This window comes from Megalops cyprinoides, chromosome 3 (genome assembly GCF_013368585.1).
Source record: "Megalops cyprinoides isolate fMegCyp1 chromosome 3, fMegCyp1.pri, whole genome shotgun sequence".
NCBI lineage: Eukaryota > Metazoa > Chordata > Actinopteri > Elopiformes > Megalopidae > Megalops > Megalops cyprinoides.
In genome coordinates, this window is record NC_050585.1 from 11,498,609 (window position 1) to 11,523,853 (window position 25,245).

The 25,245-nt window shown below is 44.9% G+C and overlaps 2 protein-coding genes across 2 annotated transcripts; one reads left to right on the forward strand and one right to left on the reverse strand.

Annotated features, from left to right (window-relative positions):
* Nucleotides 1–474: 474 nt before the first annotated feature.
* On the forward strand, nucleotides 475–19,356 carry ankfy1 (ankyrin repeat and FYVE domain containing 1). The gene is made up of 25 exons (XM_036525187.1): nucleotides 475–598; nucleotides 4,323–4,515; nucleotides 5,053–5,171; nucleotides 5,370–5,505; nucleotides 5,708–5,831; nucleotides 6,763–6,912; nucleotides 7,881–8,046; nucleotides 8,904–9,108; nucleotides 9,686–9,754; nucleotides 10,141–10,343; nucleotides 10,768–10,865; nucleotides 10,959–11,166; nucleotides 11,252–11,350; nucleotides 11,668–11,821; nucleotides 11,993–12,161; nucleotides 12,832–12,950; nucleotides 14,330–14,486; nucleotides 15,331–15,531; nucleotides 16,426–16,602; nucleotides 17,083–17,230; nucleotides 17,615–17,705; nucleotides 18,161–18,285; nucleotides 18,407–18,553; nucleotides 18,731–18,821; nucleotides 18,956–19,356. Exons 1-25 carry the CDS (start codon nucleotides 589–591, stop codon nucleotides 19,086–19,088), a joined length of 3,492 nt encoding a protein of 1,163 aa, XP_036381080.1. The 5' UTR covers nucleotides 475–588; the 3' UTR covers nucleotides 19,089–19,356.
* Nucleotides 19,357–21,838: 2,482 nt separating this feature from the next.
* Nucleotides 21,839–25,003, reverse strand: LOC118774224 (neuferricin). The gene is made up of 4 exons (XM_036523404.1): nucleotides 24,216–25,003; nucleotides 23,228–23,368; nucleotides 22,792–22,978; nucleotides 21,839–22,122 (listed from the first exon to the last, which is right to left on the reverse strand). Exons 1-4 carry the CDS (start codon nucleotides 24,490–24,492, stop codon nucleotides 21,945–21,947), a joined length of 783 nt encoding a protein of 260 aa, XP_036379297.1. The 5' UTR covers nucleotides 24,493–25,003; the 3' UTR covers nucleotides 21,839–21,944.
* Nucleotides 25,004–25,245: the final 242 nt, after the last annotated feature.

Below are 25,245 nucleotides of genomic sequence, written 5' to 3' on the forward strand. Positions count from 1 at the left end.
CCTCAGCCAGTGGACAGATTGCTAACCGACTATCCATCTTGCATTAGTGAGGCTGTGTCATGAATTGACCTGGTGCGTAGCTATATATAGCTTAATTCAAGATAAGAAGTGTGTTCTCAAAGAAAAAAAAAAAAACAACAGTGGAAGTGAAAAACTGGGATGGTCACAGTTTGAAACATGCCTGTCATATGATAGCTCGACAGTATTTTTAAGTCTTACCCAAGTAAAGCCGTCATTTCTTGCAAGCTAGCTAGGTGGTGCACCATCTCTAACGTTAACCCAAGCCATAATAATAAACTACAGTACTGACAAATTGTTGCGAACTCGCTACAATGTTTCAGCTTTCCTTGGCTTAAAACAAAGGGACAAAGTTCGATGGTTGGACAGCTGCTGGCCGTTGGGACAATCTCCGCCTTGTTTACCACCCTGCCTACTGCCGTTCTCCTCCGCCCCACCTATCTATGTATCTCCCCGGGTAGCGCAACTGCTTCCATCGTGTGTTTAAACTTTCTCCTCGCTCCTTAGCCGGCCCTGCCCTGCTCCTTCGTCCTCTCGCGATAGAAGACGGGAACAGTCCCCCGACCCAACATGGCTGAAGGTATGAGACTGAATTCTGAAGATATTTACGCCGCCTCTCTTTCTTTGCTGCAGTTTGTGTCGTGTTCCGTAGTCGGTGTTAGGCAGAGCTGACTTGATGAGTCTTTTGTGCAGACGTTTAAAGAGGCAAGCGCAATTTCTTCGGCGTCGTTACTGTAGCCAGCTACGTCTTATTTTTTTCCATAAAGCTAACGGTTAGCCTGTTAGCTTGCTTGCTGGGCACAGCTTGTCTCACAGTCAGGTGGTGGGGAGGGTGGTGTTTCTGGTTGTGGTGGTTTATGCCACAGCATTCGCCGGGTCGTGGATGCGTTAGCTAGGCGACACGACAGTGAAAATTCAGTGTCAGAGAAATACTAGACTTTACGTTAGTTAGGAAGTGCATTCATCAGGTGTTTCAATTAAAATGCTCGAGCTCTGGAATCAAATTAATTAGCGCTAACTGGCTAGCTAGCAATTAAAGTGAAATTGCATTGTCGGTAATCCCCGCCTAAGATAATTTTCAGTTCGGTTAGCTATCTGACTATACTGTAAACTGTACTGTCAGATAACAATGATATTACCACGTAACTAGCTAGCTGACGTCAACTAGCGACCCGGCATTGTGACAATAGTCACTCGACGGCAACAGTTATATTTGGCTAAATTGAAGAAGTCGTCCAACTAACTGGCTAGCTAGCTAAATAACTACCCATCAAGACAATAAGGCATCTAGACAGCTACTTTAGCCAGCCAAACCTACACCAAATGTATCTAGTGTAATACCAGTTAGCATGCGAGTTGGTGATTTCTGTTAGCTTGGTCCTGTTAAAGTCTCGTCTACAATATGATGAATTGACCAAATCATCGCTCAGTAAGGCGTTCACGTAAATTAGCTAGCAAGCAGTAATAGCAGTATCATAAACCAACGTTAGCTAGTTGTCTAGCGAAATCATAATGCATTTATTCAAAACCTTGTCGAAAGTCATAATGGCGATAGGCAGCACTTGGCTTGCCAGTTAACTGGCCATCAAACGAATTCAACAGCGTCAGCGTCGGTAGTGTAGGTAGCGAGCTAACAAGGACTGATGGACGGGCTGTAATCTTTTATAGCATTTTTCTTCATTTCCTCCCGAATATAGCTCACCGTCCACTTTATGATTTTATTACTGTGGTAGTTGAATAGCTATTGTGCTGTAACGGTACACAAACGTTATTGTTGAGAATTTTCAGTGAGCCCAGTAGGTTCTAAAACGATCCTGAAGTGGTAACTAGTTAGCTAGAAAGCTTACTTATGACAGTACGCCATTCCAAGGCAACGCTCTCCTTTGTCACTTCATCCTCTGTAGTTTGGTTCTGTATTGTCAGACTGTATGTATTTTGTGTACGAGATGAAAATGGTGATCGCTGTCTAGCTATATTCATGTTAAATATTATCTTGATTGCAACTGTTGTAACAGATTTGTATTTCATTGATAATGTGAAAGAGCGTCAGGGCGATACAATTTTACAGTGACGCTCTTAATGCTGTAGTACCATAACTAGGAACACTCCTTTCTTTAGTTTGTCAATGATTGTGTGTGAAGCATTCGGTTGTCCCTCGAAATTCAGTGATCTGTAAGGCTGTCAGTCGTAAATGCTGTTCCTTGAATGATATGAATAAGAAAGCAGTTGCAGCTGGCACATAAAAGTTTTAGTTTTTGTTGCAACTCGACAAGCGTTGCTGCATACAGATGCAGGAATCAAAGCTGACGTCTTTTTTGAAGTTAGATTTCTGACTTAACTACTGTTTTAATTCTTCGGTGCAAAATACACACAGGTCAACAATTTGCAGTTGCGTCAGCCTTTTAAACCCATGATTGAAAGGCGCAGGCTGATTTGGGGAAGGGGGGGGGGGTAATTAGAGGGTCGTATTTTTGCCCATTGTGGCATGTCTTGCTGCTGCAGCATTTGCCTTTCCTGTAGAGGTGCTGGTGGAAAAGAGTGAAGGGATGACTTCCCTTTAACTTCCCCAGTTCCTCAGCCAGTGCTGAGAGTGGCGAGCAGCAGGAAATGCTTGGGCCCCTCTGTGGGAGTGACTATAAAGTGTCTCCTCAGCATTCTCCAGAAACTGAAACTAGGGAGAAGCTCGAGAAAAGGAAAGTCAGAGCAGTCCCGATACTGTCGAGCTCAGTTCTGAAGCAGTGAAATCCCATCATTGCTTTCTCCTTTGCTGTTTTCTGTGCCGTTTCAAAGAGTGCACTATAGACTCTCCCCACAGCATGACAGCATGCAACGGTCAAGTTGGCTGATTTATTAATGAAATTCTAAATTGCCTATCATTTCCACATATCCCCTTATTAATATTACTGCTTGTACTTTTCATCATTAATTTGGTCTTGTGTTGGACTTTCCCTTATCCAGGGTGATTGCAGGGATTGCATTCACATTGCTTATTACCCAGTTAAACAACTGAATATTTACTAAAGCAGGGTTGGCTTCAGTGTATCTAGGGTGTGTCTAGATCCAGGTTACAACTAGGAGTCCTCTAGTTACAAGTCCTATTACATTATCGCTTTGCCACTCTACTGTCAATCATTTTCTGGTCAATGCCAAGTGAAATAATTTCAGGCTATCCATCAGTAATTCATACCAGAAGGGGCTTGTTACTGAATACAGGGGTTGTACCAAATACCCTAGGACAGTTGATGCCATTCAGATTTATTTCTTGAAGTGTGATCTCTACACTATACTGTGCCACTGTGTTTGCATTTTGTTGTTGGATTTTGGCACTTGTGATTGTTCCGTTCAGACCCTGTTGGGAATTGGATGCTTTAGAAGCTGGGAGTAAACCGAGTGCTACCAAAGAACACTGAATGAGAGTGTTATTCCCACACCATGTCTACGCCCTCGACTGTGCTCATTGTTTCATCATGCCCTGTGTTAGGCTGTGATGAGTAATTCTGCATATTTTAATACTGAAAGTATGTTACAACATAAGCAGGGTGTGTTGTAACATTTTGGGGACAGCTAAAATGTCTATTGTTGCAAAAAAAAACCCCACAAAAGAAGTTAGTTAAGACAAGAGCTAGGATCGAAAGTGTGACTTACAGTCTGGTCTGTACATGGGTGCAAACCACACAGCCATGCTAATTTTACCACCAAATTCTCTCTTCCATGTCAGATTTTGGGTATTTGAAGGCAGCGTTTGATTTATATTTTCGTGCAACAATTCTATAAGTGAGCCTACAAAGTATGTACAGAAAGCCTTCCTGAAACCTTCAAGACATTTCATTTTGCTTAAAAATTATTGAACAAAATTATTAAACACTTAGTTGATGCCAACTGTACTTCTTGTCACTTTGCTCATGGTTACCGCAAATCTACATGATACATTGCGAGGCTGCTTGTGTTCCCTGTCTGTTAGCACTGGGATAAAGTGAAAGGAATTTGAACCCCAGTGTGACACAGGCCAGTTTAGCAGACTGTCTACACCTTAGCTGTGTTTGAAGTCTGTATTCACATGTTGAAATGATCAGGAATGGTTTTTTTATGGTGTTGGGAACAACATTTTAATTTTCTACGTGGTGCAGAGAGAACCAGAGATTGAGAAATGTATTCTGAGTTTACAATGAGGAGTTTCAGAGAGGAACTGCAACTCTGTGACCTGCAGCCTGTACTGCTTTGGCTTACCACGTATGTAGATGGACTGTTTCAAACTATGGGGTTGCCTGTTCACTGACTCTCGCGCTCACCCTCTCCCACCCCAGAGGAGGTGGCCAAGCTGCAGAAGCACCTTGCCCTTCTGCGGCAGGAGTACGTCAAGATGCAGCAGAAGCTGGCCGAGACGGAGAGGCGCTGTGCCGTGCTGGCTGCCCAGGCGAGCCAGGAGGCCGCCAGCGACTCCTTCATCGGCCGCCTGCTGGCCATCGTGGGAGAGCTCTATCAGCAGGACCAGTACAGGTGAGTCAACCGCTTCGTTGCCTTGGCAACGCCAGGTGGTGTGGGCTCCTTCCAGATCAAATGGACACTTACAGGGTAATGAGAAGCCTGGTTTTTCTGACCAACAGAAGCATCATATCGAGTGGGAGCTCGAGGCTCTCTCTGTTGAGTTTGACCTTGCAGCATCTAGAAGGCACTTTACTTCAGTCGTCCTTTGATTTCTTACTGAAGGATCTCATTTTTAATGGCCACAGCCTCACTATCTGCAGTCTTTTGGGGTTTTTCTGCACCTGTTTGAACCATTTCTGAGCTGGCATTGCACTTGAGTATAGTGCTGTCTTTAGTGTGAAACCTTTACAGGTGTGTTCCACAGCAGGCTATGGTCTTAAGTGGAGATGTTGATTGGTGCTGCATGTGTAATTTTGGAGGTGTGATAGGGAACAATGGCATGTTCTTTTAAACCAGACAGAGTCAGAGTAGTTAATCTGCTGCGGTCTCAGTGATATGGCCATTTTAACGTGCAGGCTGCATTGGATTTTATTTTCTTGCTGTCGGCAGTGACCTGAAGGTGAAGGTGGGAGAGAAGAAGTACAGCGCTCATAAGTTTGTCCTGGCAGCCCGCAGTGATATCTGGAGCCTTGCCAGTCTGGCCTCCACCACAGAGCTGGACCTGTCCGGTGAGTTTGCATCGTCTGAGCACTGTGCAGTCCAGAGTGTTGCTGCAAGACTCCTCCTGTCATCAGAGCTAAAACAATACAAACGTAAACTGAAAGGCGGCCTTGGAAATGAGCCGAGAGCTTCATGCGTCACCCCGCTCCCCGTCTCCTCTCCCCACTCCCCGCTCCCCACTCCGCGTCATCCCTCTGTGCCACCAGATGCCAATCCGGAGGTTGCCATGGCAATGCTGCGCTGGGCATACACCGACGAGCTGGAGCTGAGCGGAGACGACGCCTTCCTGATCGACCTCATGAAGCTGGCCAACCGCTTCCAGCTGCACCTCCTGCGGGAAAGGTAGCCGCCGGTCGCGTGTCACGTCGCGTGTGCGCGGCCCAGGCGGCCTGCGGGTCTGCCAGGCTTTTTGCGTTGCCGTGTAGTATTGTGTGCTCTACGTGGCGGGCTGTGATGCTGCCGCCCCACGGTGACTGCATCACCCAGCACAGCGTGTCTGTGACAGTAGTATGTGTGTGACATCACGGCAATCTTCCCCCGGCAGGTGTGAGAAGGGCGTGATGTCCTCTGTGAACGTGAGGAACTGCATTCGGTTCTACCAGACAGCCGAGGAGCTGGACGCCAGCACCCTGATGAATTACTGCGGAGAGATCATCGCCAGCCACTGGGTAAGGAAACCTGGCTGTTCTGTGCAGACAAGCCTGGATAAGAAAAATTGTTGTTTTGTTTTTGGTTTTTTGTCCTCTGTGTGGATGTAAATGCCTCCTGTGAACTAGGTATTTTACAGCACTTTATTTAAAAATATTTTTAATTTCAGCTTAATTGGGGTCTGCAAGATCTGCATTTTACAGTTCTATGTTTGGAATTATTAATGTTCTGCTAAACAGACCAAGAATATAAAAACAGAAACTTTCTTTTAAAAGAAATTGTGTAATCAGTTCCAAATACTTAAGAACATTGCAAAGTGAGTTACAATCTAAAATCCTTAAGGCACACATGCTGAATGACACCAGAAAAGCCCTGACAAAACTCTTCTCTTCATTCGTTTCTCTCCTTTTTTAAAAGGACATTGGAAAACTGTCTTTCGGCTTTAGGCCTGCAATCTCCCCCTGCCTCAGGCTGATTCTAAACAAACTGCTACCCTGGCTCTTCAGTTTTATCCCCTCTTTATTTTATTTCTTATATTTTACTGTGAGTTTCTGCAGAGTTGGCCTCAGCCACACAAATCGATTTTTCTTGCTGTTTTGAGAGAGTATATGGGCTTCATCAGCCTCCAGCATAACTTGTCAGCTGTTACCCCTGCATCATTTCCAAATCTCTTATTTATTTCAGCCTGTCAGTTCAAGTGAAATTAATCAGTCTCTGAAAGGATTTCAAAATTTAGCTTATCTGAGACTAAGTAAAGGCATGCTTGTTCCAACATTGTTTAATTGAACTAATATGTCATTGTATGCAGTACGCAAATTTTTTTCCGATGGATATAAAATCATGAACGCATGCATTCATGTTTAATGCTGAGGTAACTGGAATGGTAGTATGCTTTGTTGTTGCGATGTCATCACTGAAGGAATCCATTCGAACTTTCCCATTTGCACACAGGATGACCTGAGGAAGGAGGATTTCAGCACCATGAGTGCACAGTTGCTTTACAAGATGATCAAGTCCAAGACCGAGTTTCCTCTTCACAAAGCCATCAAAGTGGAGCGTGAGGATGTGGTTTTCCTCTACCTCATAGAGATGGACTCCCAGGTACTGTCTGTGCCGGTGGGCTTTTGAGCAGTCAGTGAGTTGTGCATGACCAGTGGCAGTCAAGTTTTATATGATTGCTTTAACCAAAGTGCAGCCACAGTAATGCGTTGGTCACGCTTCTGAGTTTCCATCAGCTGGATTTGTTTGGAATGGCTTGATTTAGTTTTGGTGTTGCACAACAATTTCATCCATAACACTCTAAAGGGAGCTAATTACCATTGTTTTTTAATTGGTTTTCCCCTGCTCAGCTTAAGTATTTATTCTAAGCTTCTGAACAAGCAGTTACACCTTTTGCAGCCAAATGTGTAAACCTCTTACATATTTTGAACCGAAATTTGTCTTAATCATTCCATTACAGTGGGAATGTTAGTGAAGTGTTTCTAGTTTAATTTATCGGAGGATGAAGACTACCCCAGTCATATGCAATGTGAGTTGTGTTTAGTTGTAATTGGAAACATAGAATGTGGAGAGTCATGTGTCATGTGTGTAACACATGACAAACGTTTGGTTGTCCTAAAGATACAAGCAGAAAGGCCTGAGGGCCTGTAATGATTACCTGAAGTTACAATTGCTGTTGACCTTCAGTCACTAACAGTTTGAAATGAGCTTGTAAGTGTTACGTGCAATATGAGTTCGCACACAGCGCCTGCTAACATTATAAAATGTGGGGAAGAAACAGCCCTTGTTCAACAGTGACTTATTCAACGTAGCATGCAATCTGATATCCACACACATACAGAAATGTATGCACAAAACAGTTTAATAATGCTCTGTCAGTGTTACTCACAGAGCAGTTTTAGTCTTGCTGTTTTATTCAAAGAAGTCATTGTAATCGTACAGAACCAAAAAACAAAACGTGCTGTCCTTAATCCCTTTCTGATCTCTGTCAAGCAGGACCTGTTTCAGGTCCAAGCTGGTTTCTGTTGGACTCATTCCCTGGCCTGGGTGCTGTCCTCTCTCCCTCTCAGCTGCCCGGGAAGCTGAACGAACTGGACAACAATGGGGACCTGGCTCTGGACCTGGCCCTGTCCCGGAAGCTGGAGAGCATCGCCACCACTCTGGTCAACAACAAGGCCGACGTGGACATGGTGGACCAAAGCGGCTGGAGCCTTCTGCACAAAGCCATCCAAAGAGGTGGGCCTGCCTCCTGGTTTGTGTCCGCTGGGTATCATATCTTCACCTTTGTGCCAACCCGTGTGTCTTCCTGCAGCGCCCTCGATCGGCTTTGTGGACTGTCTTTTGTGATTTTGGTACACGTTTCCCTTCACTGAACCCAAACCGAGAAATGTAGTATAGAATGTTGTTCAGGTCTTCTTTTGCTTATTCAGGCCTTATTAGTCTAGTTATCTCAACCTTGTGTGATTGGTCTTTCTGCAAATACACATCCCAAATTTCAATTGGGACACCTGCTTCTGAGCAAAGTGCTCCCTTTATTGCTGCAAGCACAGTATTATAAACAAGCTTCAGAACTTATATAAACAGGTAGTGTCCATCTCTGTTCCTGGAGGTCAATGATCCATCAGTCTGTTGATGCCTGTCAAGAAACGGGCTATTATGTAACTTCCACCCAGTCAGTGGCCCCAGTTAAGTGAATAAGACCTCAGCTGGACCTCTAGTGCTTTCCAATTGTGTAAGCATTAGCCAAGTGATGAGTACATCATGTCAGCGTCTGTGAGAAGCGCACACTCAATCCCTTCTCTAAAGAACATTTTGTTCTTCTGTTATCTGCAGTACCTTTCAGCACTGTGGTTTGTAAAAGAGGAACCCTAAAGCATTTGAAAGTAGGGTCTCAGAGTACCGTTACCTTTCTTTCTGTTTCGGGAACGTATTGACTCGAATTACTACAGCAGAATCTGCAATATATGTTCCTGAAATACACAAATCCCATTGCAAACACAGGTGTGAAGTTCATGTGTTATAGTTCGTCAGGTCAGGAGTTACTCTGCAGCTTAGCTCTAAATGGCCCACGCTGTCTGTCCCTCTGACTGCAGGTGACGAATTCGCCTCCACCTTCCTGATTCGGCACTCTGCCCAGGTGAACGCTGCCACGGTGGGGGCCGTGGAGACGCCCCTGCACCTGGTCTGCTCCTTCAGCCCCAAAAAGCACGCGGGGGAGGTGATGGCGGGGATGGCGCGCATTGCGGAAGCCCTGCTCAAGACCGGGGCCAACCCCAACATGCAGAACAGCAAAGGCAGGCAAGTACAGGGCTGTGCTGCACAGCAGGCCGTCGCTGTGGGTTCAGCGTACACACACCTAACTTCCTTTGGTTTCTACTCTCATTTGATCACACTCAGTAACATCCGTTAGAGAAACTTTCCCCCCCCCCCCTTTGAATTGTTTGGTTTCTGTATGCAAGTGCTTTTCAGTCCAAATGCAAAAGAGGAAAAAATGTCCCCAAGGTACATATTAACACTGCTATATGCACAAATAACTGAATAATCAGGAAATGCCAAGTGAAAGCAACTGTTTACAAATGAGTAGGCATACTGTGTTGCACCCTTGACTTGATTAACATGAAGGTTCTTTGATGTACTGTTTTATCTTGTTCAATCAGTGTGAGGAACGAGAACACACTGGAACTTTGTTAGTGAGTCACAATGTGTTAAGAACATCAGCAGTTCTCCTGTGCAGGGTGTCAGCTTTTAAGAGTTTCAGCACACAGAGGCTGACAGTTGAACATAGATTCCCAGTTAGGTACTATATTGAAGTGATGTTTCCTCTGCTATCACTAAAGATGCTTTTTGTGTTGAGATGTTTGTTCATTTTCCCTAGAACTCCTTTACATGAAGCAGTGATCTCTGGAAACGAGCCTGTCTTCAACCAGCTCTTACAGTGCAAGCAGTGAGTATGATCATTTTCACTTTAGCAATCAAGAATGGCCTATAGCATTTCTGGCAACAGCTGCAATATGAAAACACTTGCCCTCTTAGAGTTTGACTGATCTTGTACACTTAAGCTTTTGTTTGTAAAGAAGTTTCCACCTACTGATCATTTCAGCATACTTAAATGAGATTTTTTTTCATCCAGCAGTGCCAATTGGTGATACTCTTATAGTGCAGTTTTTAGTAAGAGTATATTTGTCATTAGTGATACTGGCTGTGGAAGCCACCACAGTCACCATTTTCAGGTCCTCACCTATCCTGGTCATGTTGTGAGGGTAGTGTTGTGAACTGATGACCAGGGGCCTCCAGCTTGTGTCTGACCGTGCTGCTTACTCTCTCGACCAGGCTGGACCTGGAGCTGAAGGACCACGAGGGCAGCACCGCTCTGTGGCTGGCCCTTCAGTACATCACCGTGTCCTCCGACCAGTCGGTCAACCCCTTCGAGGACGACGCGCCGGTGGTCAACGGCACCTCGTTTGATGAGAACAGCTTCGCAGCCAGGCTCATCCAGCGGGGCAGTAACCCGGACGCCCCTGACGCCGCCACAGGTACGTTCCCAGCACCCCTGAATTTCTGCCATATTTATCCCCTCCAGCAGTTCAGCCACTCTGAGAGGGCACACTGCGTCGTTTATCACTAACAGTCAGAGTAGTGTTTTTAGAAAGGTTTTATAGATAGGCACTGAACAGGTAGATAGTTCTGAACAAGTATAATAAATTATAACTTTAGTTCTTGTTGTACTGAACAGGTTTAATAAAATATAGCTCTAATGTAATGTAAGGATATCGATACATAAATTTGATGTTTAATATAATAGAGCTCTAATTATAGAGGCTTTAGTCTAACGTAATGTAACGACATCAATACATAAACTTGGTGTTAGTTCAGTTGTTGTGTTGCGTGGGTCATGTCGGAGAAACATGTGGGTGTGAGTTGAGCAGACATTAAAGCAACGGCCCCTCCTCTCCACAGGCAACTGTCTCCTGCAGAGAGCGGCCGGAGCTGGCAGTGAGGCCGCCGCCCTCTTCCTGGCCACTCACGGGGCCAAGGTCAACCACACCAACAAATGGGTACGTGACACATCCCCCCCCCCGCCCCGCCTTTGAGAACAGCAGTCTCCCCGTGACAGCGCGGTGACGCCTCTCTCTGCCTGTCTCCCGCAGGGCGAGACCCCTCTCCACACGGCCTGCCGCTACGGGCTGGCCAACCTGACCGCCGAGCTCCTGCAGCAGGGGGCCAACCCCAACCTGCAGACGGAGAAGGCCCTGCCCGACGACGAGCGGGGGCAGGGCGTCTACCTGCAGAGCCCCCTCCACATGGCCATCGTCTCCAACCACCCGGACGTGGTGTCCGTCATCCTGGAGCAGAAAGGTAGCTCTCTGACCCCGTGCTCTTTCGGCGCGTTAGGAAAGTGGGTTCATGTGTGCTAAACTGTCAACCTTTTCTCTCTTTACAGCTAATGCCCTTCATGCAACCAATAACCTGCAGATTATCCCTGACTTCAGCCTGAAAGACTCTATGGACCAAACTGTGTTAGGCCTTGCTCTCTGGACAGGTATGTTTAGTTGAGATTGAGAATTATTGTCATTCTTAAATGACTTCACAAAATGAATTTTACTATGATCTGATACCCCTTTTATGTTGTGGATATGTGCAACTACAAGCAAGGATGTTTTTTTTTCTCCTTGCCATGCTGGATAATAACCAGATACTGAATGCTGGAATATTGTTTTGCATGATCAACTCTGTGTACAACACAATAGTGGCACAATAGCGTATTCTAAATTAATGATTGCAGCAATTGAGTACCTTTGGATTAAGGCTTATGGATACTGCTGACGCTGATCCTTTTTTGCCCATTGCTGTTGTCAGGCATGCACACAATAGCAGCTCAGCTCTTGGGCTCTGGAGCTGCCATCAATGACACCATGTCAAACGGGCAGACTCTGCTCCACATGGCCATCCAAAGACAGGACAGCAAGAGCGCCCTCTTCCTGTTGGAGCACCAGGCGGACATTAACGTCAGGTATTCTTATAATCAAGGTCATTTTTACAGATGCAAACATTGCTAACTGCTGTTCACGTGGGCACTTACTTCAATTGAAAGCCATCCTTATGCAAAGACAGATGGAATGTGTGGAGGGCCTTTGGGAGGAAGTTGTTAGGAGTTGGGCTCAGTGCAATGCTGTTTTGGCAGGACGCAGGACGGCAAAACGGCCTTGCAGCTCGCCATCAGCAACCAGCTGCCGCTGGTGGTGGACGCCATTTGCACGCGCGGCGCCGACATGTCGGTGATGGATGAGAAGGGAAACCCTCCGCTGTGGCTGGCCCTGGAGAACGGCCTGGAGGACATCGCCTCCACCCTGGTGAGATGGCACCTCTCAGACTCCTCATGGTGCTCCTGCTGGGGAACCATTTTCATTTGATTTCAAATCCTCTTTGGTACAGGCGGTGAGTGACATTGTTAGCAAGGCAAACTGTAGCCATAGATTACTCACTCGGTTAATCAATAACAGAGGCTTCAGAAACTGTCTGCAAATGTGCAGTGTGATGGACTTGGACCGGTGAACAAACCAGAGAGTAAAAACAACTAATGCTTCAATTCGGTCTACCCGGAATGTGTCTTTAGCACGAATTCCTGTATGTTGGCTAATGCATTAGCCTTTCAGGCTAACCTCACCCATAAGACATGTACCTGATCTGCCTTGCTCAAACAGTGCTTGCCTGCTGAGCACAGCTACTTTCAGGCAAATAAAAGTGGAGCGGACAGGGATTTGGCAACTTACCATTTACCAGCATCACATGAATGATTTTGACCAGTGGGATGGGGTTTCCCCTTGATTAGATGGTTGGAATGTCAGTATCAGCCCTGCCCTTCGAAATTGTTGCGGTTTGATACATAGAGAATCGTCACTCATGAATATTCAAAGCAAAATAATTTTTTTCTGGCTCGATTCCAGTCTGCCCACGTTTGTCAGCTGGTGCCAGGCCACCTGTCCGTAACGCGCGAGTAATGTAAATATGTTCTGTGGGCAGGTGAGGCACGGCTGCGACGCCACCTGCTGGAGCACCGGGCCGGGAGGCTGCCAGCAGACGCTGCTTCACAGGGCTGTGGACGAGAACAACGAGAACATGGCCTGCTTCCTCATCCGCAGGTCTGCCCCCGCACACAGGCGCACAGTCACATAGCGGAAAGGGTGAACAGTTTTCATGCAGGGAACTAGGCTTAAAGGTTGAAATTTAGTATTTCTGTTCTGTATCATGAACTTGCATTCTTGAGCTTTGAGCATTTCAAACTGATGTAAGTGAAAGTCCTCACTCTTCTCTGCCAATGGAACAGGTCAAATCAACACTTAGGAAAGTAACAAAGACTGTGTTGTCATAAAGGTAATATTAATACTACTTGTAAATATTGGATCTCCCTTACAAGGGGTGGAATCAGTCCTTTTAAACTTTTTTCCCCACATTTGTAGACCATACGTCCAAAAACCCAACTCATTGGACAGGGCGCGGAGCATGTGGTTTGTGCATTGGGCTAATCGTCTGCAATCTCTGTAAACTGCACACAGCTAAATCTGGTCTAATTGAGACTGCGGTAATACCACTGCGGTTTTGTAAACACAAAATGGTCTTCTGGGAATGTAGTTTACAAAAAAAAAAGTTGTTTTTGGAAGGACTAAAGAGCGGTGCTCTACACTGCTGCTCCTTCAACTGTCGGCTCGTCTGGCTTATGTTTGCACGGTCTAGCTGAACCCTGCATCTGTATTCCGGCCCAGTGGGACCAGGATGACAGGGATTCCAAGTAAAATAAATGGGATAAAATCTGTCAACAGATGGCTGCAAGAACAATGGAATGTACAATTTCTCATGTCGGTTTTCCGAACATCTGACACGCATCAAAGTCACTCTAACTATCAGAGGAAGGTTAGACCATTAAAAGAGTTCATTTTCTGTTACCACTTCTAAAAGGTTTTTGATGTACCAACCATATGCAGACATTTAAACAGAGCACCTTTTATTGTTGTGGTACACTGTGTGGAAATTGCTGATAAATTGTAATAAGCAGGGGCTCAGGGTAAGATTGGTATTGCCGACTATCCATGTACAGTAGAAAGATCCTTTTTTTGCTCTGCAGCACCATTTCAAAGAATCAGACCAAGCTGCACATAGGGCTGGTAGGAAACATGCATGTGGGCTAAGTGGATAATAAGTGGGGTTTTTGTTATTCGGGTCATAATTTGAGCTACATCCTTAAAATATCTTTGTAACAAGCTGTCCTTGGTCATGGACCAGCTCAGACAGATGAATTGGTCCACGTGGACCGTTGACAAAATCCTTCCAAGTGTGACGATCGGCAAGTAGCTTAAACCCCTAAGCAGTAAAACCGAGAACGCTTATGCAATATGACTGGTTGCTTTTGGCAGCGTCTTTGTTTGACACTTATTAGGTGATTAGTGCAGGCCACCAGTACAGTTTGTGAGGTCGGTTGAGGTCACCGGGGCTCTGACCTCACGCCTCTGTCTCCCCTCTCCAGCGGCTGTGACGTGAACAGCCCCCGGCGGCCAGGTCCCAACGGCGAGGGGGACGAGGAGGCCAGGGATGGGCAGACACCCCTTCACCTTGCATCCAGCTGGGGGCTGGAGGAGGTGGTGCAGTGCCTTCTGGAATTCGGGGCTAACGTCAACGCGCAGGTCAGCCCCTTCCTCTAAACGCCAAAGCCAATGTTTCTGTTGGCAGAGAATTAGTATGCAAGCTGCTTGATTTGCTTACCCTCAACAAAGTTCACTTGCTGTAAACCTCTTAATGATGCAGCATGTTCTCAGCATGTTGAGTGACCACAGATTAAATGGCACTTGAGTGATGCACTTTCGTTGTTATTATGACATACGTGTCGTGTGTTTATATTTTATACATCCTGTTTTTGAAAACTTCATTTCTCTTAGGAGGTAGATTAAGAAAGAGCTAATCCCCTTTTCTCAGGGACGACAAGTACCAAGTTAATGTGTTGTCTCTGTCTAGAGGCATGTAGCACAGTGACAATTGATTTTATCCCTATCAAGGACTTGGATGGCTGCCCTTCTGTTCTCAGGTAGTTTACAGCCACTTCTCCTTGGTTTTGGATTCAGTCCAGGAAATAAAAATGATCCAGTTTTTACTGCTGCAACCTGGGCTTGAGCGTCATTGACAGCTTCTTTTATTATATTTTATTTCAAACTGTCTCATCAGTTCAGCAAGGTTAAAGCACAACAGATCAATGGACATTGAATACACTTGCACATGCTCATGCATCCAAAAGTGAAATGTAATATTTAGTGCTATTCTCTGGGAAAAAAAACGTCAACAGGTGACAAAGGCACAATTATGATTTAATATGCATTTGATGGGAACTTGTAATTGTTTGGAAGGATTCCTGGATTTATCCGAGGTTCGGTTTATCGTACAGCCCATCTTTTAAAAACCCTAATTGAAAGGGAGGGATGCAGACAGCCCTGCCCAGCCCACGCTTGCATTGAGTCTGTCCGTCCCCCGCTGCAGGATGCCGAGGGCAGAGCGCCTATCCACGTGGCCATCAGCAACCAGCACAGCGTCATCATCCAGCTGCTCATCTCGCACCCCGACATCCGGCTCAACGTGCGGGACCGGCAGGGCATGACCCCCTTCGCCTGCGCCATGACCCACAAGAACAACAAGGCGGCCGAGGCCATCCTGAAGAGGGAGCCCGGGGCAGCCGAGCAGGTGGGGGGTGGGGGGGGGGAGAGGGGGGGGCGTGCTGCTAGCACCTCAGATAATTCTAACTAGGAAAGAAAGATCACCTGTATGATCTTTTTTTGTGTAACCTGTTGTAATGCTGACTCAAAACCCCAAATAACTGTCTTACTGGCATACATACTGTGCAGCTCTTGAGCCTAGCGATGCCATCATGTGGACATTGAGTAGAATTGAACAATTTTTGTTGAATGTGTAGAAGATTTATTCTTACTCAGTTCACAGTGTCTCACTACTGAAACTGGTCTCTGTTCTAGGACATTTTTGATGTCTCAGTATGTGATTGGGGGAGAACATGGGCGTGTGATTCTTCAAGTGTTTTAATTTGTTTTCAAGTTAATTTGTGTTTGTGTTTTGTGCTGTGAATAAATTTGCCTTGCAGAGGCCATTCATAATTCTAACTAGGGAAGAAAGGGGCTGGTGGAAGGTATAGACAGCGGAATGAACCGGCCGATATGTGTTGTCTTGTTGAACTGAAGCATGCACATAGGTCAACTGTACAGCTAACCTGTACAACACCTGTCTGACACAATAATAGGAAAGCATATTAATTCAGTGGATTATGCAAGCAGGAAAAAGGACTGTTTGTCCCAGAGTCGTTGCAAAGAGTCACACTGGGCTGTGTACACTAATATGCTAAATACTTTGGGCTGTATATACTAATATGCAAAATACAATCTCCGATATTACTGTAGCCTTCCTTTATCAATGTCATCAGTATGTGATGTTTTAGAACATAATAATTTTAGGGTGGGCCCAAAGCTTTCAGATGGCTTTGACCTTGTAAGAGATCAGTGACAAAATATTGGAGGACTACTGAGTTTGGTAGTGGCACCTTACTTTGTATCTACATTCTACTCTTAGGTGGACAACAAAGGGCGCAACTTCCTCCACATAGCTGTGCACAACTCGGACATCGAGAGCGTGCTTTTCCTCATCAGCGTCCAGGCCAACGTCAACTCCCGGGTCCAGGATGCTGCCAAACTCACCCCGCTCCACCTGGCCGTGCAGGCCGGCTCTGAGATCATCGTCCGCAACTTGGTAAAGGCTCTGGTTTCGGATGAGCTGTCGCTGCGCTGCAGATCGCCAAGCGTTCAGTACATCAGTCCACCCATCAGTCATTCGGGCAGTCCCTCAAAACACAAGTCAGCCTGTGAAAAGCGTCAGTCAGTCACTTACTCAGAAACGTCAATCTGTGTGTTTTTTTGTTTCCCGTCCGTTTTCCCATCACCCTCCGTGTTTAGAAGGCAACCAAAAGGCAGATAGTGTGGACAGAACGAACAGAAGCTTATTGATGATGGTTGACGTTTTTAATGCACTTGGTAATGAAAGCAACCTTTAAGTCTTCCAACTTCCTGTATGTGCTATGCAAATTCATCCCGTACCCCAGAGGATATCAGGCATGAGGTGAGAGTGAGCGTGCAGGGGGCAGGAGAAGGTGAGGATGGTTTTCTTTCGTAAGGTGGGAGTGAGCGTGTGCAGGCGGCGGAAGCAGACGTGCTTGCCTTTGTGTCCGTGCAGCTGCTGGCCGGAGCCAAAGTGAACGAGCTGACCAAACACAGACAGACCGCCCTGCACCTGGCCGCCCAGCAGGACCTGCCCACCATCTGCTCCGTGCTGCTGGAGAACGGGGTGGACTTCGCCGCGGTGGACGAGAACGGCAACAACGGTGAGAATGAACGCGGAGCAGGGAGCCCCGCTTGCCCAACATATAATTTCCATTTAGACTAGGGCAGCGTTTCTCAGTCCTGCTCCCGGAGCCCCCCAGTCCTGCATATCATCTATCTATCCTTGCTCCAAACACACCTGATTGAAATTAGTGTGATGCCCTTGATTAAATCAGATGTGCTCAGCTAATCAAAAGTGCCACTGATGGGTTCAGTCAGGTAGGAAGAGCAGGGAAAGATGGAAAACGTGCGGAACAGGGCGGGCCCCAGGAGCAGGATTGAGAATCAGTGGACTAGGGGGGAAATGCATTTGTGTCTTTGAGCCAGCACAGGTCCGAAATGGGTGCAAGCTGTTATAGCGTGCAGTGTCCTGTGCTCTCCTGCAGCTCTTCACCTGGCAGTGATGCACGGGCGCCTGAACAACGTGCGGGCCCTCCTCACCGAGTCCAACATCGACGCAGAGGCTTTTAACCTCAGGTGCGGCCGATTCCTGACATCTCACCAGCTGTTCCTCCGTCCATTCCTCACTGCACTAATCGGTGTCAGTTACACCTGTGTGGCTACCGGGTGGCCTTTACCACTGTCATACTTGCCCTGTTATGACCTGTATGATCTTTTTTTGTGTAACCTGTTGTAATGCTGACTCAAAACCCCAAATAACTGTCTTACTGGCATACATACTGTGCAGCTCTTGAGCCTAGCAATGCCATCATGTGGACATTGAGTAGAATTGAACAATTTTTGTAGAATTTGTAGAAGATTTATTCTTACTCAGTTCACAGTGTCTCACTACTGAAACTGGTCTCTGTTCTAGGACATTTTTGATGTCTCAGTATGTGATTGGGGGAGAACATGGGTGTGAGATTCTTAGAGTGTTTATACAGAGGGGAAGTTAATTTGTGTTTTGTGCTGTGAATAAATTTGCCTTGCAGAGGTCAGTCACCGATGCATGTCCTGGGGCAGTATGGGAAGGAGAATGCGGCAGCCATCTTTGAGCTGTTCCTGGAGTGTATGCCTGAATATCCCCTGGACAAACCGGACAGTGAAGGGAATACAGGTGAGAGGCGGTAATCCCACCCAACCTTGGGGTAGGTGAATGTTTGCAGCGCTCTTTGTCGGGACAGGTATTTTATGTGTCAGTCTCCACTGAGATCTCATGCTTGCCGTCTCGATTACAGTACTCCTGCTAGCTTACATGAAAGGAAATGCTAATCTCTGCCGCGCCATTGTGAGGTCTGGGGCACGGCTGGGTGTCAACAACAACCAGGGCATCAACATCTTCAATTACCAGGTGGCCACCAAGCAGCTGCTCTTCAGGCTTCTAGGTGAGCTGGTCACATGACTGCATGATTCCTCCAAAGCAAGGGGTCATTGTACAATGGTCCTGTCAGTCAAAAACCTGCAGAACTGCCATGGTTTCCTGACATTGATTTTAACATTGGATCTTAGGAACTGAAGGGTCATGTCTTAAATCTTAATTTTTTTTCTCATGTCTCTGGAAGATATGCTGTCCAAAGAACCACCATGGTGCGATGGGTCAAACTGTTATGAATGTGCTGCAAAGTTTGGTGTCACCACGAGAAAACACCACTGGTGAGTTGTACTGGTCAGCTCTTTAAGGCTCAGACTTTGCTTATCGTGGTGTTTTTAAAAATGTATTCCCAGTGTTTCAGCAATAAAAGCTCTTCCACCCTAACCCACTTGAACTGCCCTTCTCCCTGTTTTAGCCGCCACTGTGGACGCTTGCTGTGTCACAAGTGTTCCTTGAAGGAGATCCCCATCATCAAGTTCGACCTGAACAAGCCAGTGCGGGTGTGTGACATCTGCTTCGACGTGCTGACTCTGGGCGGTGTGTCGTAATGGTCGCTCGAACCCGCTTCCTTCATTCCAGGGCCACTCTGCCAGGCAGATAGCGGCGCTCGGTCTGGCCTTGGGGGAGGGGTCAACGAGGCCGACCACGGAAGAGCCTGGACAAACTTTGGACCACTACTTCTGTACTATTCCAGTCTTTCAAATTATATACGTTATAGTGGACTTTCAAGTAGAATTTAATAGTCTGGTCTGGTGATCAAAGTAATTGTGTGAGGAGAAAAAAAAACCCAATGCCTCGTTGAAAGGCTTGGTATTGCCAGGGTTGGGGTGAAATGGGGAGGGTGGGGGTGGGGGAGGGGTTAGGTGGGTGGGAGTTGTTATTGGTTTGCCCCTAATGTTGATCAAGTGCTTAAGAATCTTGAAAGTCATTGATGAACATCCCTCATGTAATGGTTGAAATGAAATATTGGACCTTACTTGCCTAGACGTTATACCTTAAAGAGTCAGGTATTGTACTGTGGTAAAAAGCAATTCCAAATACTGATTCCAAAAAAAAAAACTGAACTCTAACATTGATCTTCAATTTAATATGTTTAACACTTTAATCATGGGCCCCTTTGAATCAATGATTCAGTGATTGCAATAGTGAGAAGACACTAAACAGGTAAAGGTACAGTAACAGTACTATGGTATGTAAGGCACCATTACCAGAATATTTCGCTGCGCTTGCCTTCTCTTGCTTTTAAAATGCAACTCTAAAGAAACATGTTATGTCCAGAGAATGGAAGTTACTGTTATCATCAGTGGACCATTATTTACAGCATGTATGTCCTCTTCTGTGCTATATCATATCAGTTATACCCTGTCTGTTAGTTATTACATGGGTCATTCTTGCCAGTGAGACCAATTCCAAGCTGTGTCTGTGAATCTTCTGGAATCAACGATTAGTTCTGGAAATCCAGGGCGAAAACTTCAGTTCTGTCACTTGTATATGCAGTACCAATCATTGTCTGTTAATTAAGACGAAAAGCCTTCTTTGCATCTGCATGAGCTTTCATTTGACTACAGATTTAAAAAAAAAAAAAAAATTCCCCAGATCACCAAAGCATAGATTCCATTTATCCTAGGCCTGTACCAGGTTGAGATTTGTCGTACACTTCAAGATGTTACTGGTAAATTCCATCATATTGCATCAAGTGGCTTTGTAACCCATCATGAATGACATTTCCTTTATGGCTAGGCTAAACTGGTGCACTTTATCAAAATTACATGACATTTCTGATCATTTTGGAGGGAGAATGGGGCGGGGTTAATGGTCCGCTCTAGATGTTAAATTGTACAGATAAATGTATAATATTTTTGACCACTACAACTGTTTTGTACTTAATGCAGTTTGTGCTTTTTGTCAGTGTGACAAACTTAACTTGCCTCTGTTAATCTTTTATGCACATTGTTAATCTTTTATGCACATTGTATAGTATCTGTTAGCTCAGATATTTAGCCTGTCTCTTCCTCTAGTATCCTTGGAAAAAAAAGGGAGGACACAACTTTACATAAAGGTCATCAGAAAAAAGAAAAAGCCGTGACTCACTTCTTTTACACCTCAGAAAAAGACTTCTGATATCCGTCACCCTGAATGTTATAGCAGGTCTGTGTGTGTTCTCAGTGAAGGTAGTCTTTTTGTTTTTATTATCCCCTTTGGGTACCACGGTTGCCTGTCTGCCAGAATGTAGGTTGGTTGTGTTACATAACCAAAGACTTTTTTAAGTAAATTGCAGTAGACCTTATTTAGGGTAACTTCTAATGGAGCAGCCAATGAGTATGACGTATAAGTGGACAAAATGCTGGAATGGAAAAACACAGTTATGGAAATGCAGACACACATATTCTTGTTGGAAGCAAACCTTGGAATGAACCGTCTACAGGTGTCCTGTTTTTACCCTTTTCCTGTTTAAATATTTCTGTCCTGAAAATGCCAATGCAGATTACATTACAACAGGGCAATTAAAACAAATTTACAAAAAAAAGCCCCGACTGCATTTATAGTTTTCAAAACATGAGTCCTGCTTAGTTGCTGAAAGAAGAATATTAATCTGAATTTGTCAAAAATCCATTCATGGACTATACATTAAACCCCGGGGGGTAAATGGCAAGCTCAACTCATTCAAATGTGTTAATTGCTGGAACATACCTGCATACCATACGATGCAGACTAAAGTGGTACGCCAGCATTGAAGTTGCAGGAGTAAATCTGCCAGTGAACGTTCCTGTTTGCATTCTGCTTTCTCTCAGACATGTTGTAAACCATTGCTGTATATTTCTTGTTTAACCTAGAATGGCCAAAAGCTTTTTCATCATAGTTCTTCATTACCATAAATAACAAATTACTGAGTTACATCTGCATAGATTAATGGATTGATAAATCAAGTAAATTTACCATCTTTCTGTAATGATTCATTGATTGTAATCACCTTAATCACAAATGCAACAACTTCACAACAGAAATCTACAGTATTTAAGATTTCAGATTAAACACTAAAATAAAGATACTACAATCAAGCATTGATTCTGTTCATAAAAGTGCATTTGCATTCAGTGTATAGACTTCCTTAAATTGTTAGGGTAACTCCATTGCAGTTTTAGAATCACTAGTTTACAATCTATATTTTCTCAAGAACAATTCAGGAAACAAAGGGACAGGAACAGAAGGATTTGAACTTGCAACTCTAACAATGAGTCCAGCTCTTTAATCACTCCTCCTGGAAACTGGGATTTTTTTTTTTATTCAGTTCGTCTGGTAAGTAGCTGCCCAAGATGAGTGGAAGCTTAATACGATTAGCACCTTTTCCAGCAGACAGGATCCATATCTCTATGGGCTCTATGAGCCTTGAGGCCTGGGCAGTTTCAGAAGCTTTTGATCGTGCAGGATTGGGCGAGTGGGGGGCAGCCTTCATACACCTGCAGGTTGGGGCTGTCCAGCTCTGTGGGGTCACTGCTCTGCACACACACACAGCGAGAGCTGCTGCTTCCAGGGGAGAACATCTTCCTGGGGACACCCACCCAGTCCCTGTGCACCCCACCACTGCAAAGAGAGGACACGACGAACTGTCAGGGCCACACACAACCTCAATACAATCTCACAGACAAGCTACTTTTTAGAGGCTAGTCTTAAAAAGGAATTCAAAGCAAAGGCGTTCAGATCTTGCATCTCCTCAAATGAGGCATATATTGCATTTGTTCATATAAAGTACTAAAAGGGTTATTTCAGTGGTTCTTGCTCAGTAGTTACAGTGAGCTGTTTTTAGACACTGCAGCTCCCTCAAGGGATTTCTGCCCCACATCATCTGCACCCTTTTGGCTGCTGCATTCAAGGTCGTTTTATCATATTAGAGGTCAGTGGCGGCGGCGTTTCTCATTTTAAATCTCAGGGTGATCGTCTGTAGGTTTTCAGTTGCCTAGTATCCATCCCCACATGAATAGTACTCTCAGTTTTCATCATTTCTTCTCTGATGACAGATATGAGTGAGCTGCTAACCTCTACCAGAGAAGACAGATCAGCACACAGTTACATACTAATTAGAGTGTGAAACTAACCACGACACTGTGGAGAGAGTGTTCAAACTGTTCTAACAATCCCCAAAATCAACTGTGTTCAATGAGTCTAGGGAATGAGTTATTTAAAAATCCACAGTTTCCTTTGCTGCACTGGCGGTGCAGCTGCTGCATAGCAGAGCAGGAGGTGCGTCAGTACCTCGCTGTGGAACACCACACCCTGCCGCCGGTGGCAGCGCTCCACTCAGAGTTGCAGGACGGGAAGCGTTTGCTCTGGGTCTGGGCCTCGGCCTTGAGTTTCAGTCCCTCCGCCAGCGCCGCCTCCACCTGCCGCAAAGCTTCCGTGGGCTGTCCATTCTTGTCGTAGTATCGCCCAACCAGCCTGCCTTAAAACAAATGCAAATCAGGTAACATAACATGAACTAATGATCATAGTTATAATGGTGAGGTCTTCAACTCTTCCCACTCCTGCTGCAACATTACCTTGCCACAAGAGAGAGGCATTGTTTCAGCTTTCAAATCACATCAGTTGTAAAATCATATGAACCCCTGTCCTGTGTGTTGACCATATAAGCGCTACACTAACAACAAATATGAGCAAAAAATTATGACATGAACACTTCCGATTAACGTACCTACTGGTTCATAATCCCTCTGATAAAAAGCCAACCAGTCGAACAGAGCCACCACTTGAGAGGGGGTGAGATCAGACACATCATCTGTCAGTCCAGTCTCTGTGAAGTCTCCTGTCACAAAGGCACGTGACGCATCTTTCCCTAAGTAACACAAATGGTGTGGTAATCAGCAACGCACAGATATATTATCAGTTACACAGGGTCTTGTTTTCATTTTTTGTAACCCAGAACAATATCTTTCATTCTGCATAGTTCAATCCCTGATCAGGCGTGACCATGCAGTTTGGATTTGCCTGAATCGGTGTCTTCTGGATTTTATTTTTTTAACTTAATTATTTCTCAATTAAGTCTCAGTAGACTCAATTACTTTCAAGCATTCTCTCGACTGCTTTTTCCCCTTTTCAGGGAATAATTTGCCAGTTTTCCCAGCTGGGTTGGGTTTTTATTGCCTCTGGAAAATGCACTACGCTGTATGTGCAGCGCTCTGGAACTCGATAGTAAAATGCGCTATAATAAATAAAATTATTGATTTATTTGATTGAGTAACCAAACGCATCACTTACAGCCTCATTGTAAATGTTTAGTTACAATGAAGTATGTAGTTACAAAATTCAAGGCGTTCAGTTTATGGTATTTTTGAGAAACGAAAACAATCTATGGTCCTTCAGGACATGGGGTAGGGTACGTAAGACATCCCAATCCGTGGCTTTCCATTCAAACACATCAGAAGTGATTTTCACACACCAGACACATGTAGAACATAGTTCCTTTCCCTCTCTGTGAACTGCCTGGACGTATTTTACTCTTGGGTAATGTTATCTCATCTTGACTAGAAAGTTACATTTTGTAATACAACAATGATCTCATATCTCGCCCTTATCCAATGCTACTGATGATGACGTTGAGGTTGTTGTCTGGTGTACAACAGGATGACTGAGAATTTAACGAAATAAACATTATGCCAGCAACGCCATTCGATGAGATTCACCTGCAAAGAAATGGTAACCGCCACCAGGTCCATAATGCTTATTCCCTTTACCAACATCAAACACCTGTCCCAGGATAGAAAGGTAGAGTCCTCTACTTCCCGATTCTCCATCATACAACGAGAGATCCTTTTCCCTGAAAAGTTGCATTGTTTCTTTGGGTGTTCCGACTGACAATAGCAACGACACCGCATTGGAATAGATAGCATGAAAATCATAGAATCCAAGCAAAGCGGCTACAATTGCAGAAATGCCCACTAGTATAAAATTTCTCAGCATTATGCGGGTAGATTACTGTCCCACACAGACGCAATTTCGATTGAATGAACAAATAACGACAAGCAAAATTTTCGATTTACGACAGCAAACTCAATTCAAGTGTCACAATCAATGAATTAAGGTTTCCGGGTATCGAATGTTTCTCTGATCGCACATAACTACAAGTTAGCTGGCTAGTTTAATGGGAGGTGTCAATTTTCTGTAAACGGGATCACATCAGTTTCCCTTGATCAACTATTATGATGTAGCTAGCTGTTTTATTTAACCTAAAACCAGTTAACATTGCACAGCTGAGCAGCTGATCCAACGCGTAGTACTGTCACGAGAAATGAGATGACAGTTAGCTTGTTTTATTCTTCGGCGTTTATTTTCGCAACGCAAGAATCTCATATTGACCACGCTAGCGTTGACTGGCTAGTGTGCATCTCCAAATAATATCCGCATGTTTTATTCTAACGCGATGCCCACAACTAATTAGCTAGCTGCCTAGAGAAATATGTCACACTGGTGATTTTTCTCCGTGGGAACTCTAATAATGAAAAACATGTTTTTTACAGGAACATTTGTAGGAACACACTTCCGGTATAAAGGTTGGTTTCCTGTTTCCTGGTTAGGTGCTTTCAAAGATGGTCATAAAGTGAAGATATGTTAGTTCAGCATGATTTTTAGGTTGAGCTTGCTGTAGGGCGGCGACTGGGCATCTATTATGTTTAGACGATTTTTTTTAAAGATCAGCATTGATTTTTAAAAATC

What these genes read in the sequence shown, in the direction of transcription:
- ankfy1 (XM_036525187.1), top strand. An exon ending in TCAACCACACCAACAAATGG is followed by an intron (nt 10,866 to 10,958) that starts GTACGTGACACA and finishes TGTCTCCCGCAG; the next exon opens with GGCGAGACCCCTCTCCACAC. An exon ending in AGATCATCGTCCGCAACTTG is followed by an intron (nt 16,603 to 17,082) that starts GTAAAGGCTCTG and finishes GTGTCCGTGCAG; the next exon opens with CTGCTGGCCGGAGCCAAAGT.
- LOC118774224 (XM_036523404.1), bottom strand. Translation starts at nt 24,492, where the DNA reads ATGCTGAGAAATTTTATACTAGTGGGCATTTCTGCAATTGTAGCCGCT. An exon ending in CGGTTACCATTTCTTTGCAG is followed by an intron (nt 23,369 to 24,215) that starts GTGAATCTCATC and finishes TGTGTTACTTAG; the next exon opens with GGAAAGATGCGTCACGTGCC. An exon ending in GAGGGATTATGAACCAGTAG is followed by an intron (nt 22,979 to 23,227) that starts GTACGTTAATCG and finishes ATTTGTTTTAAG; the next exon opens with GCAGGCTGGTTGGGCGATAC.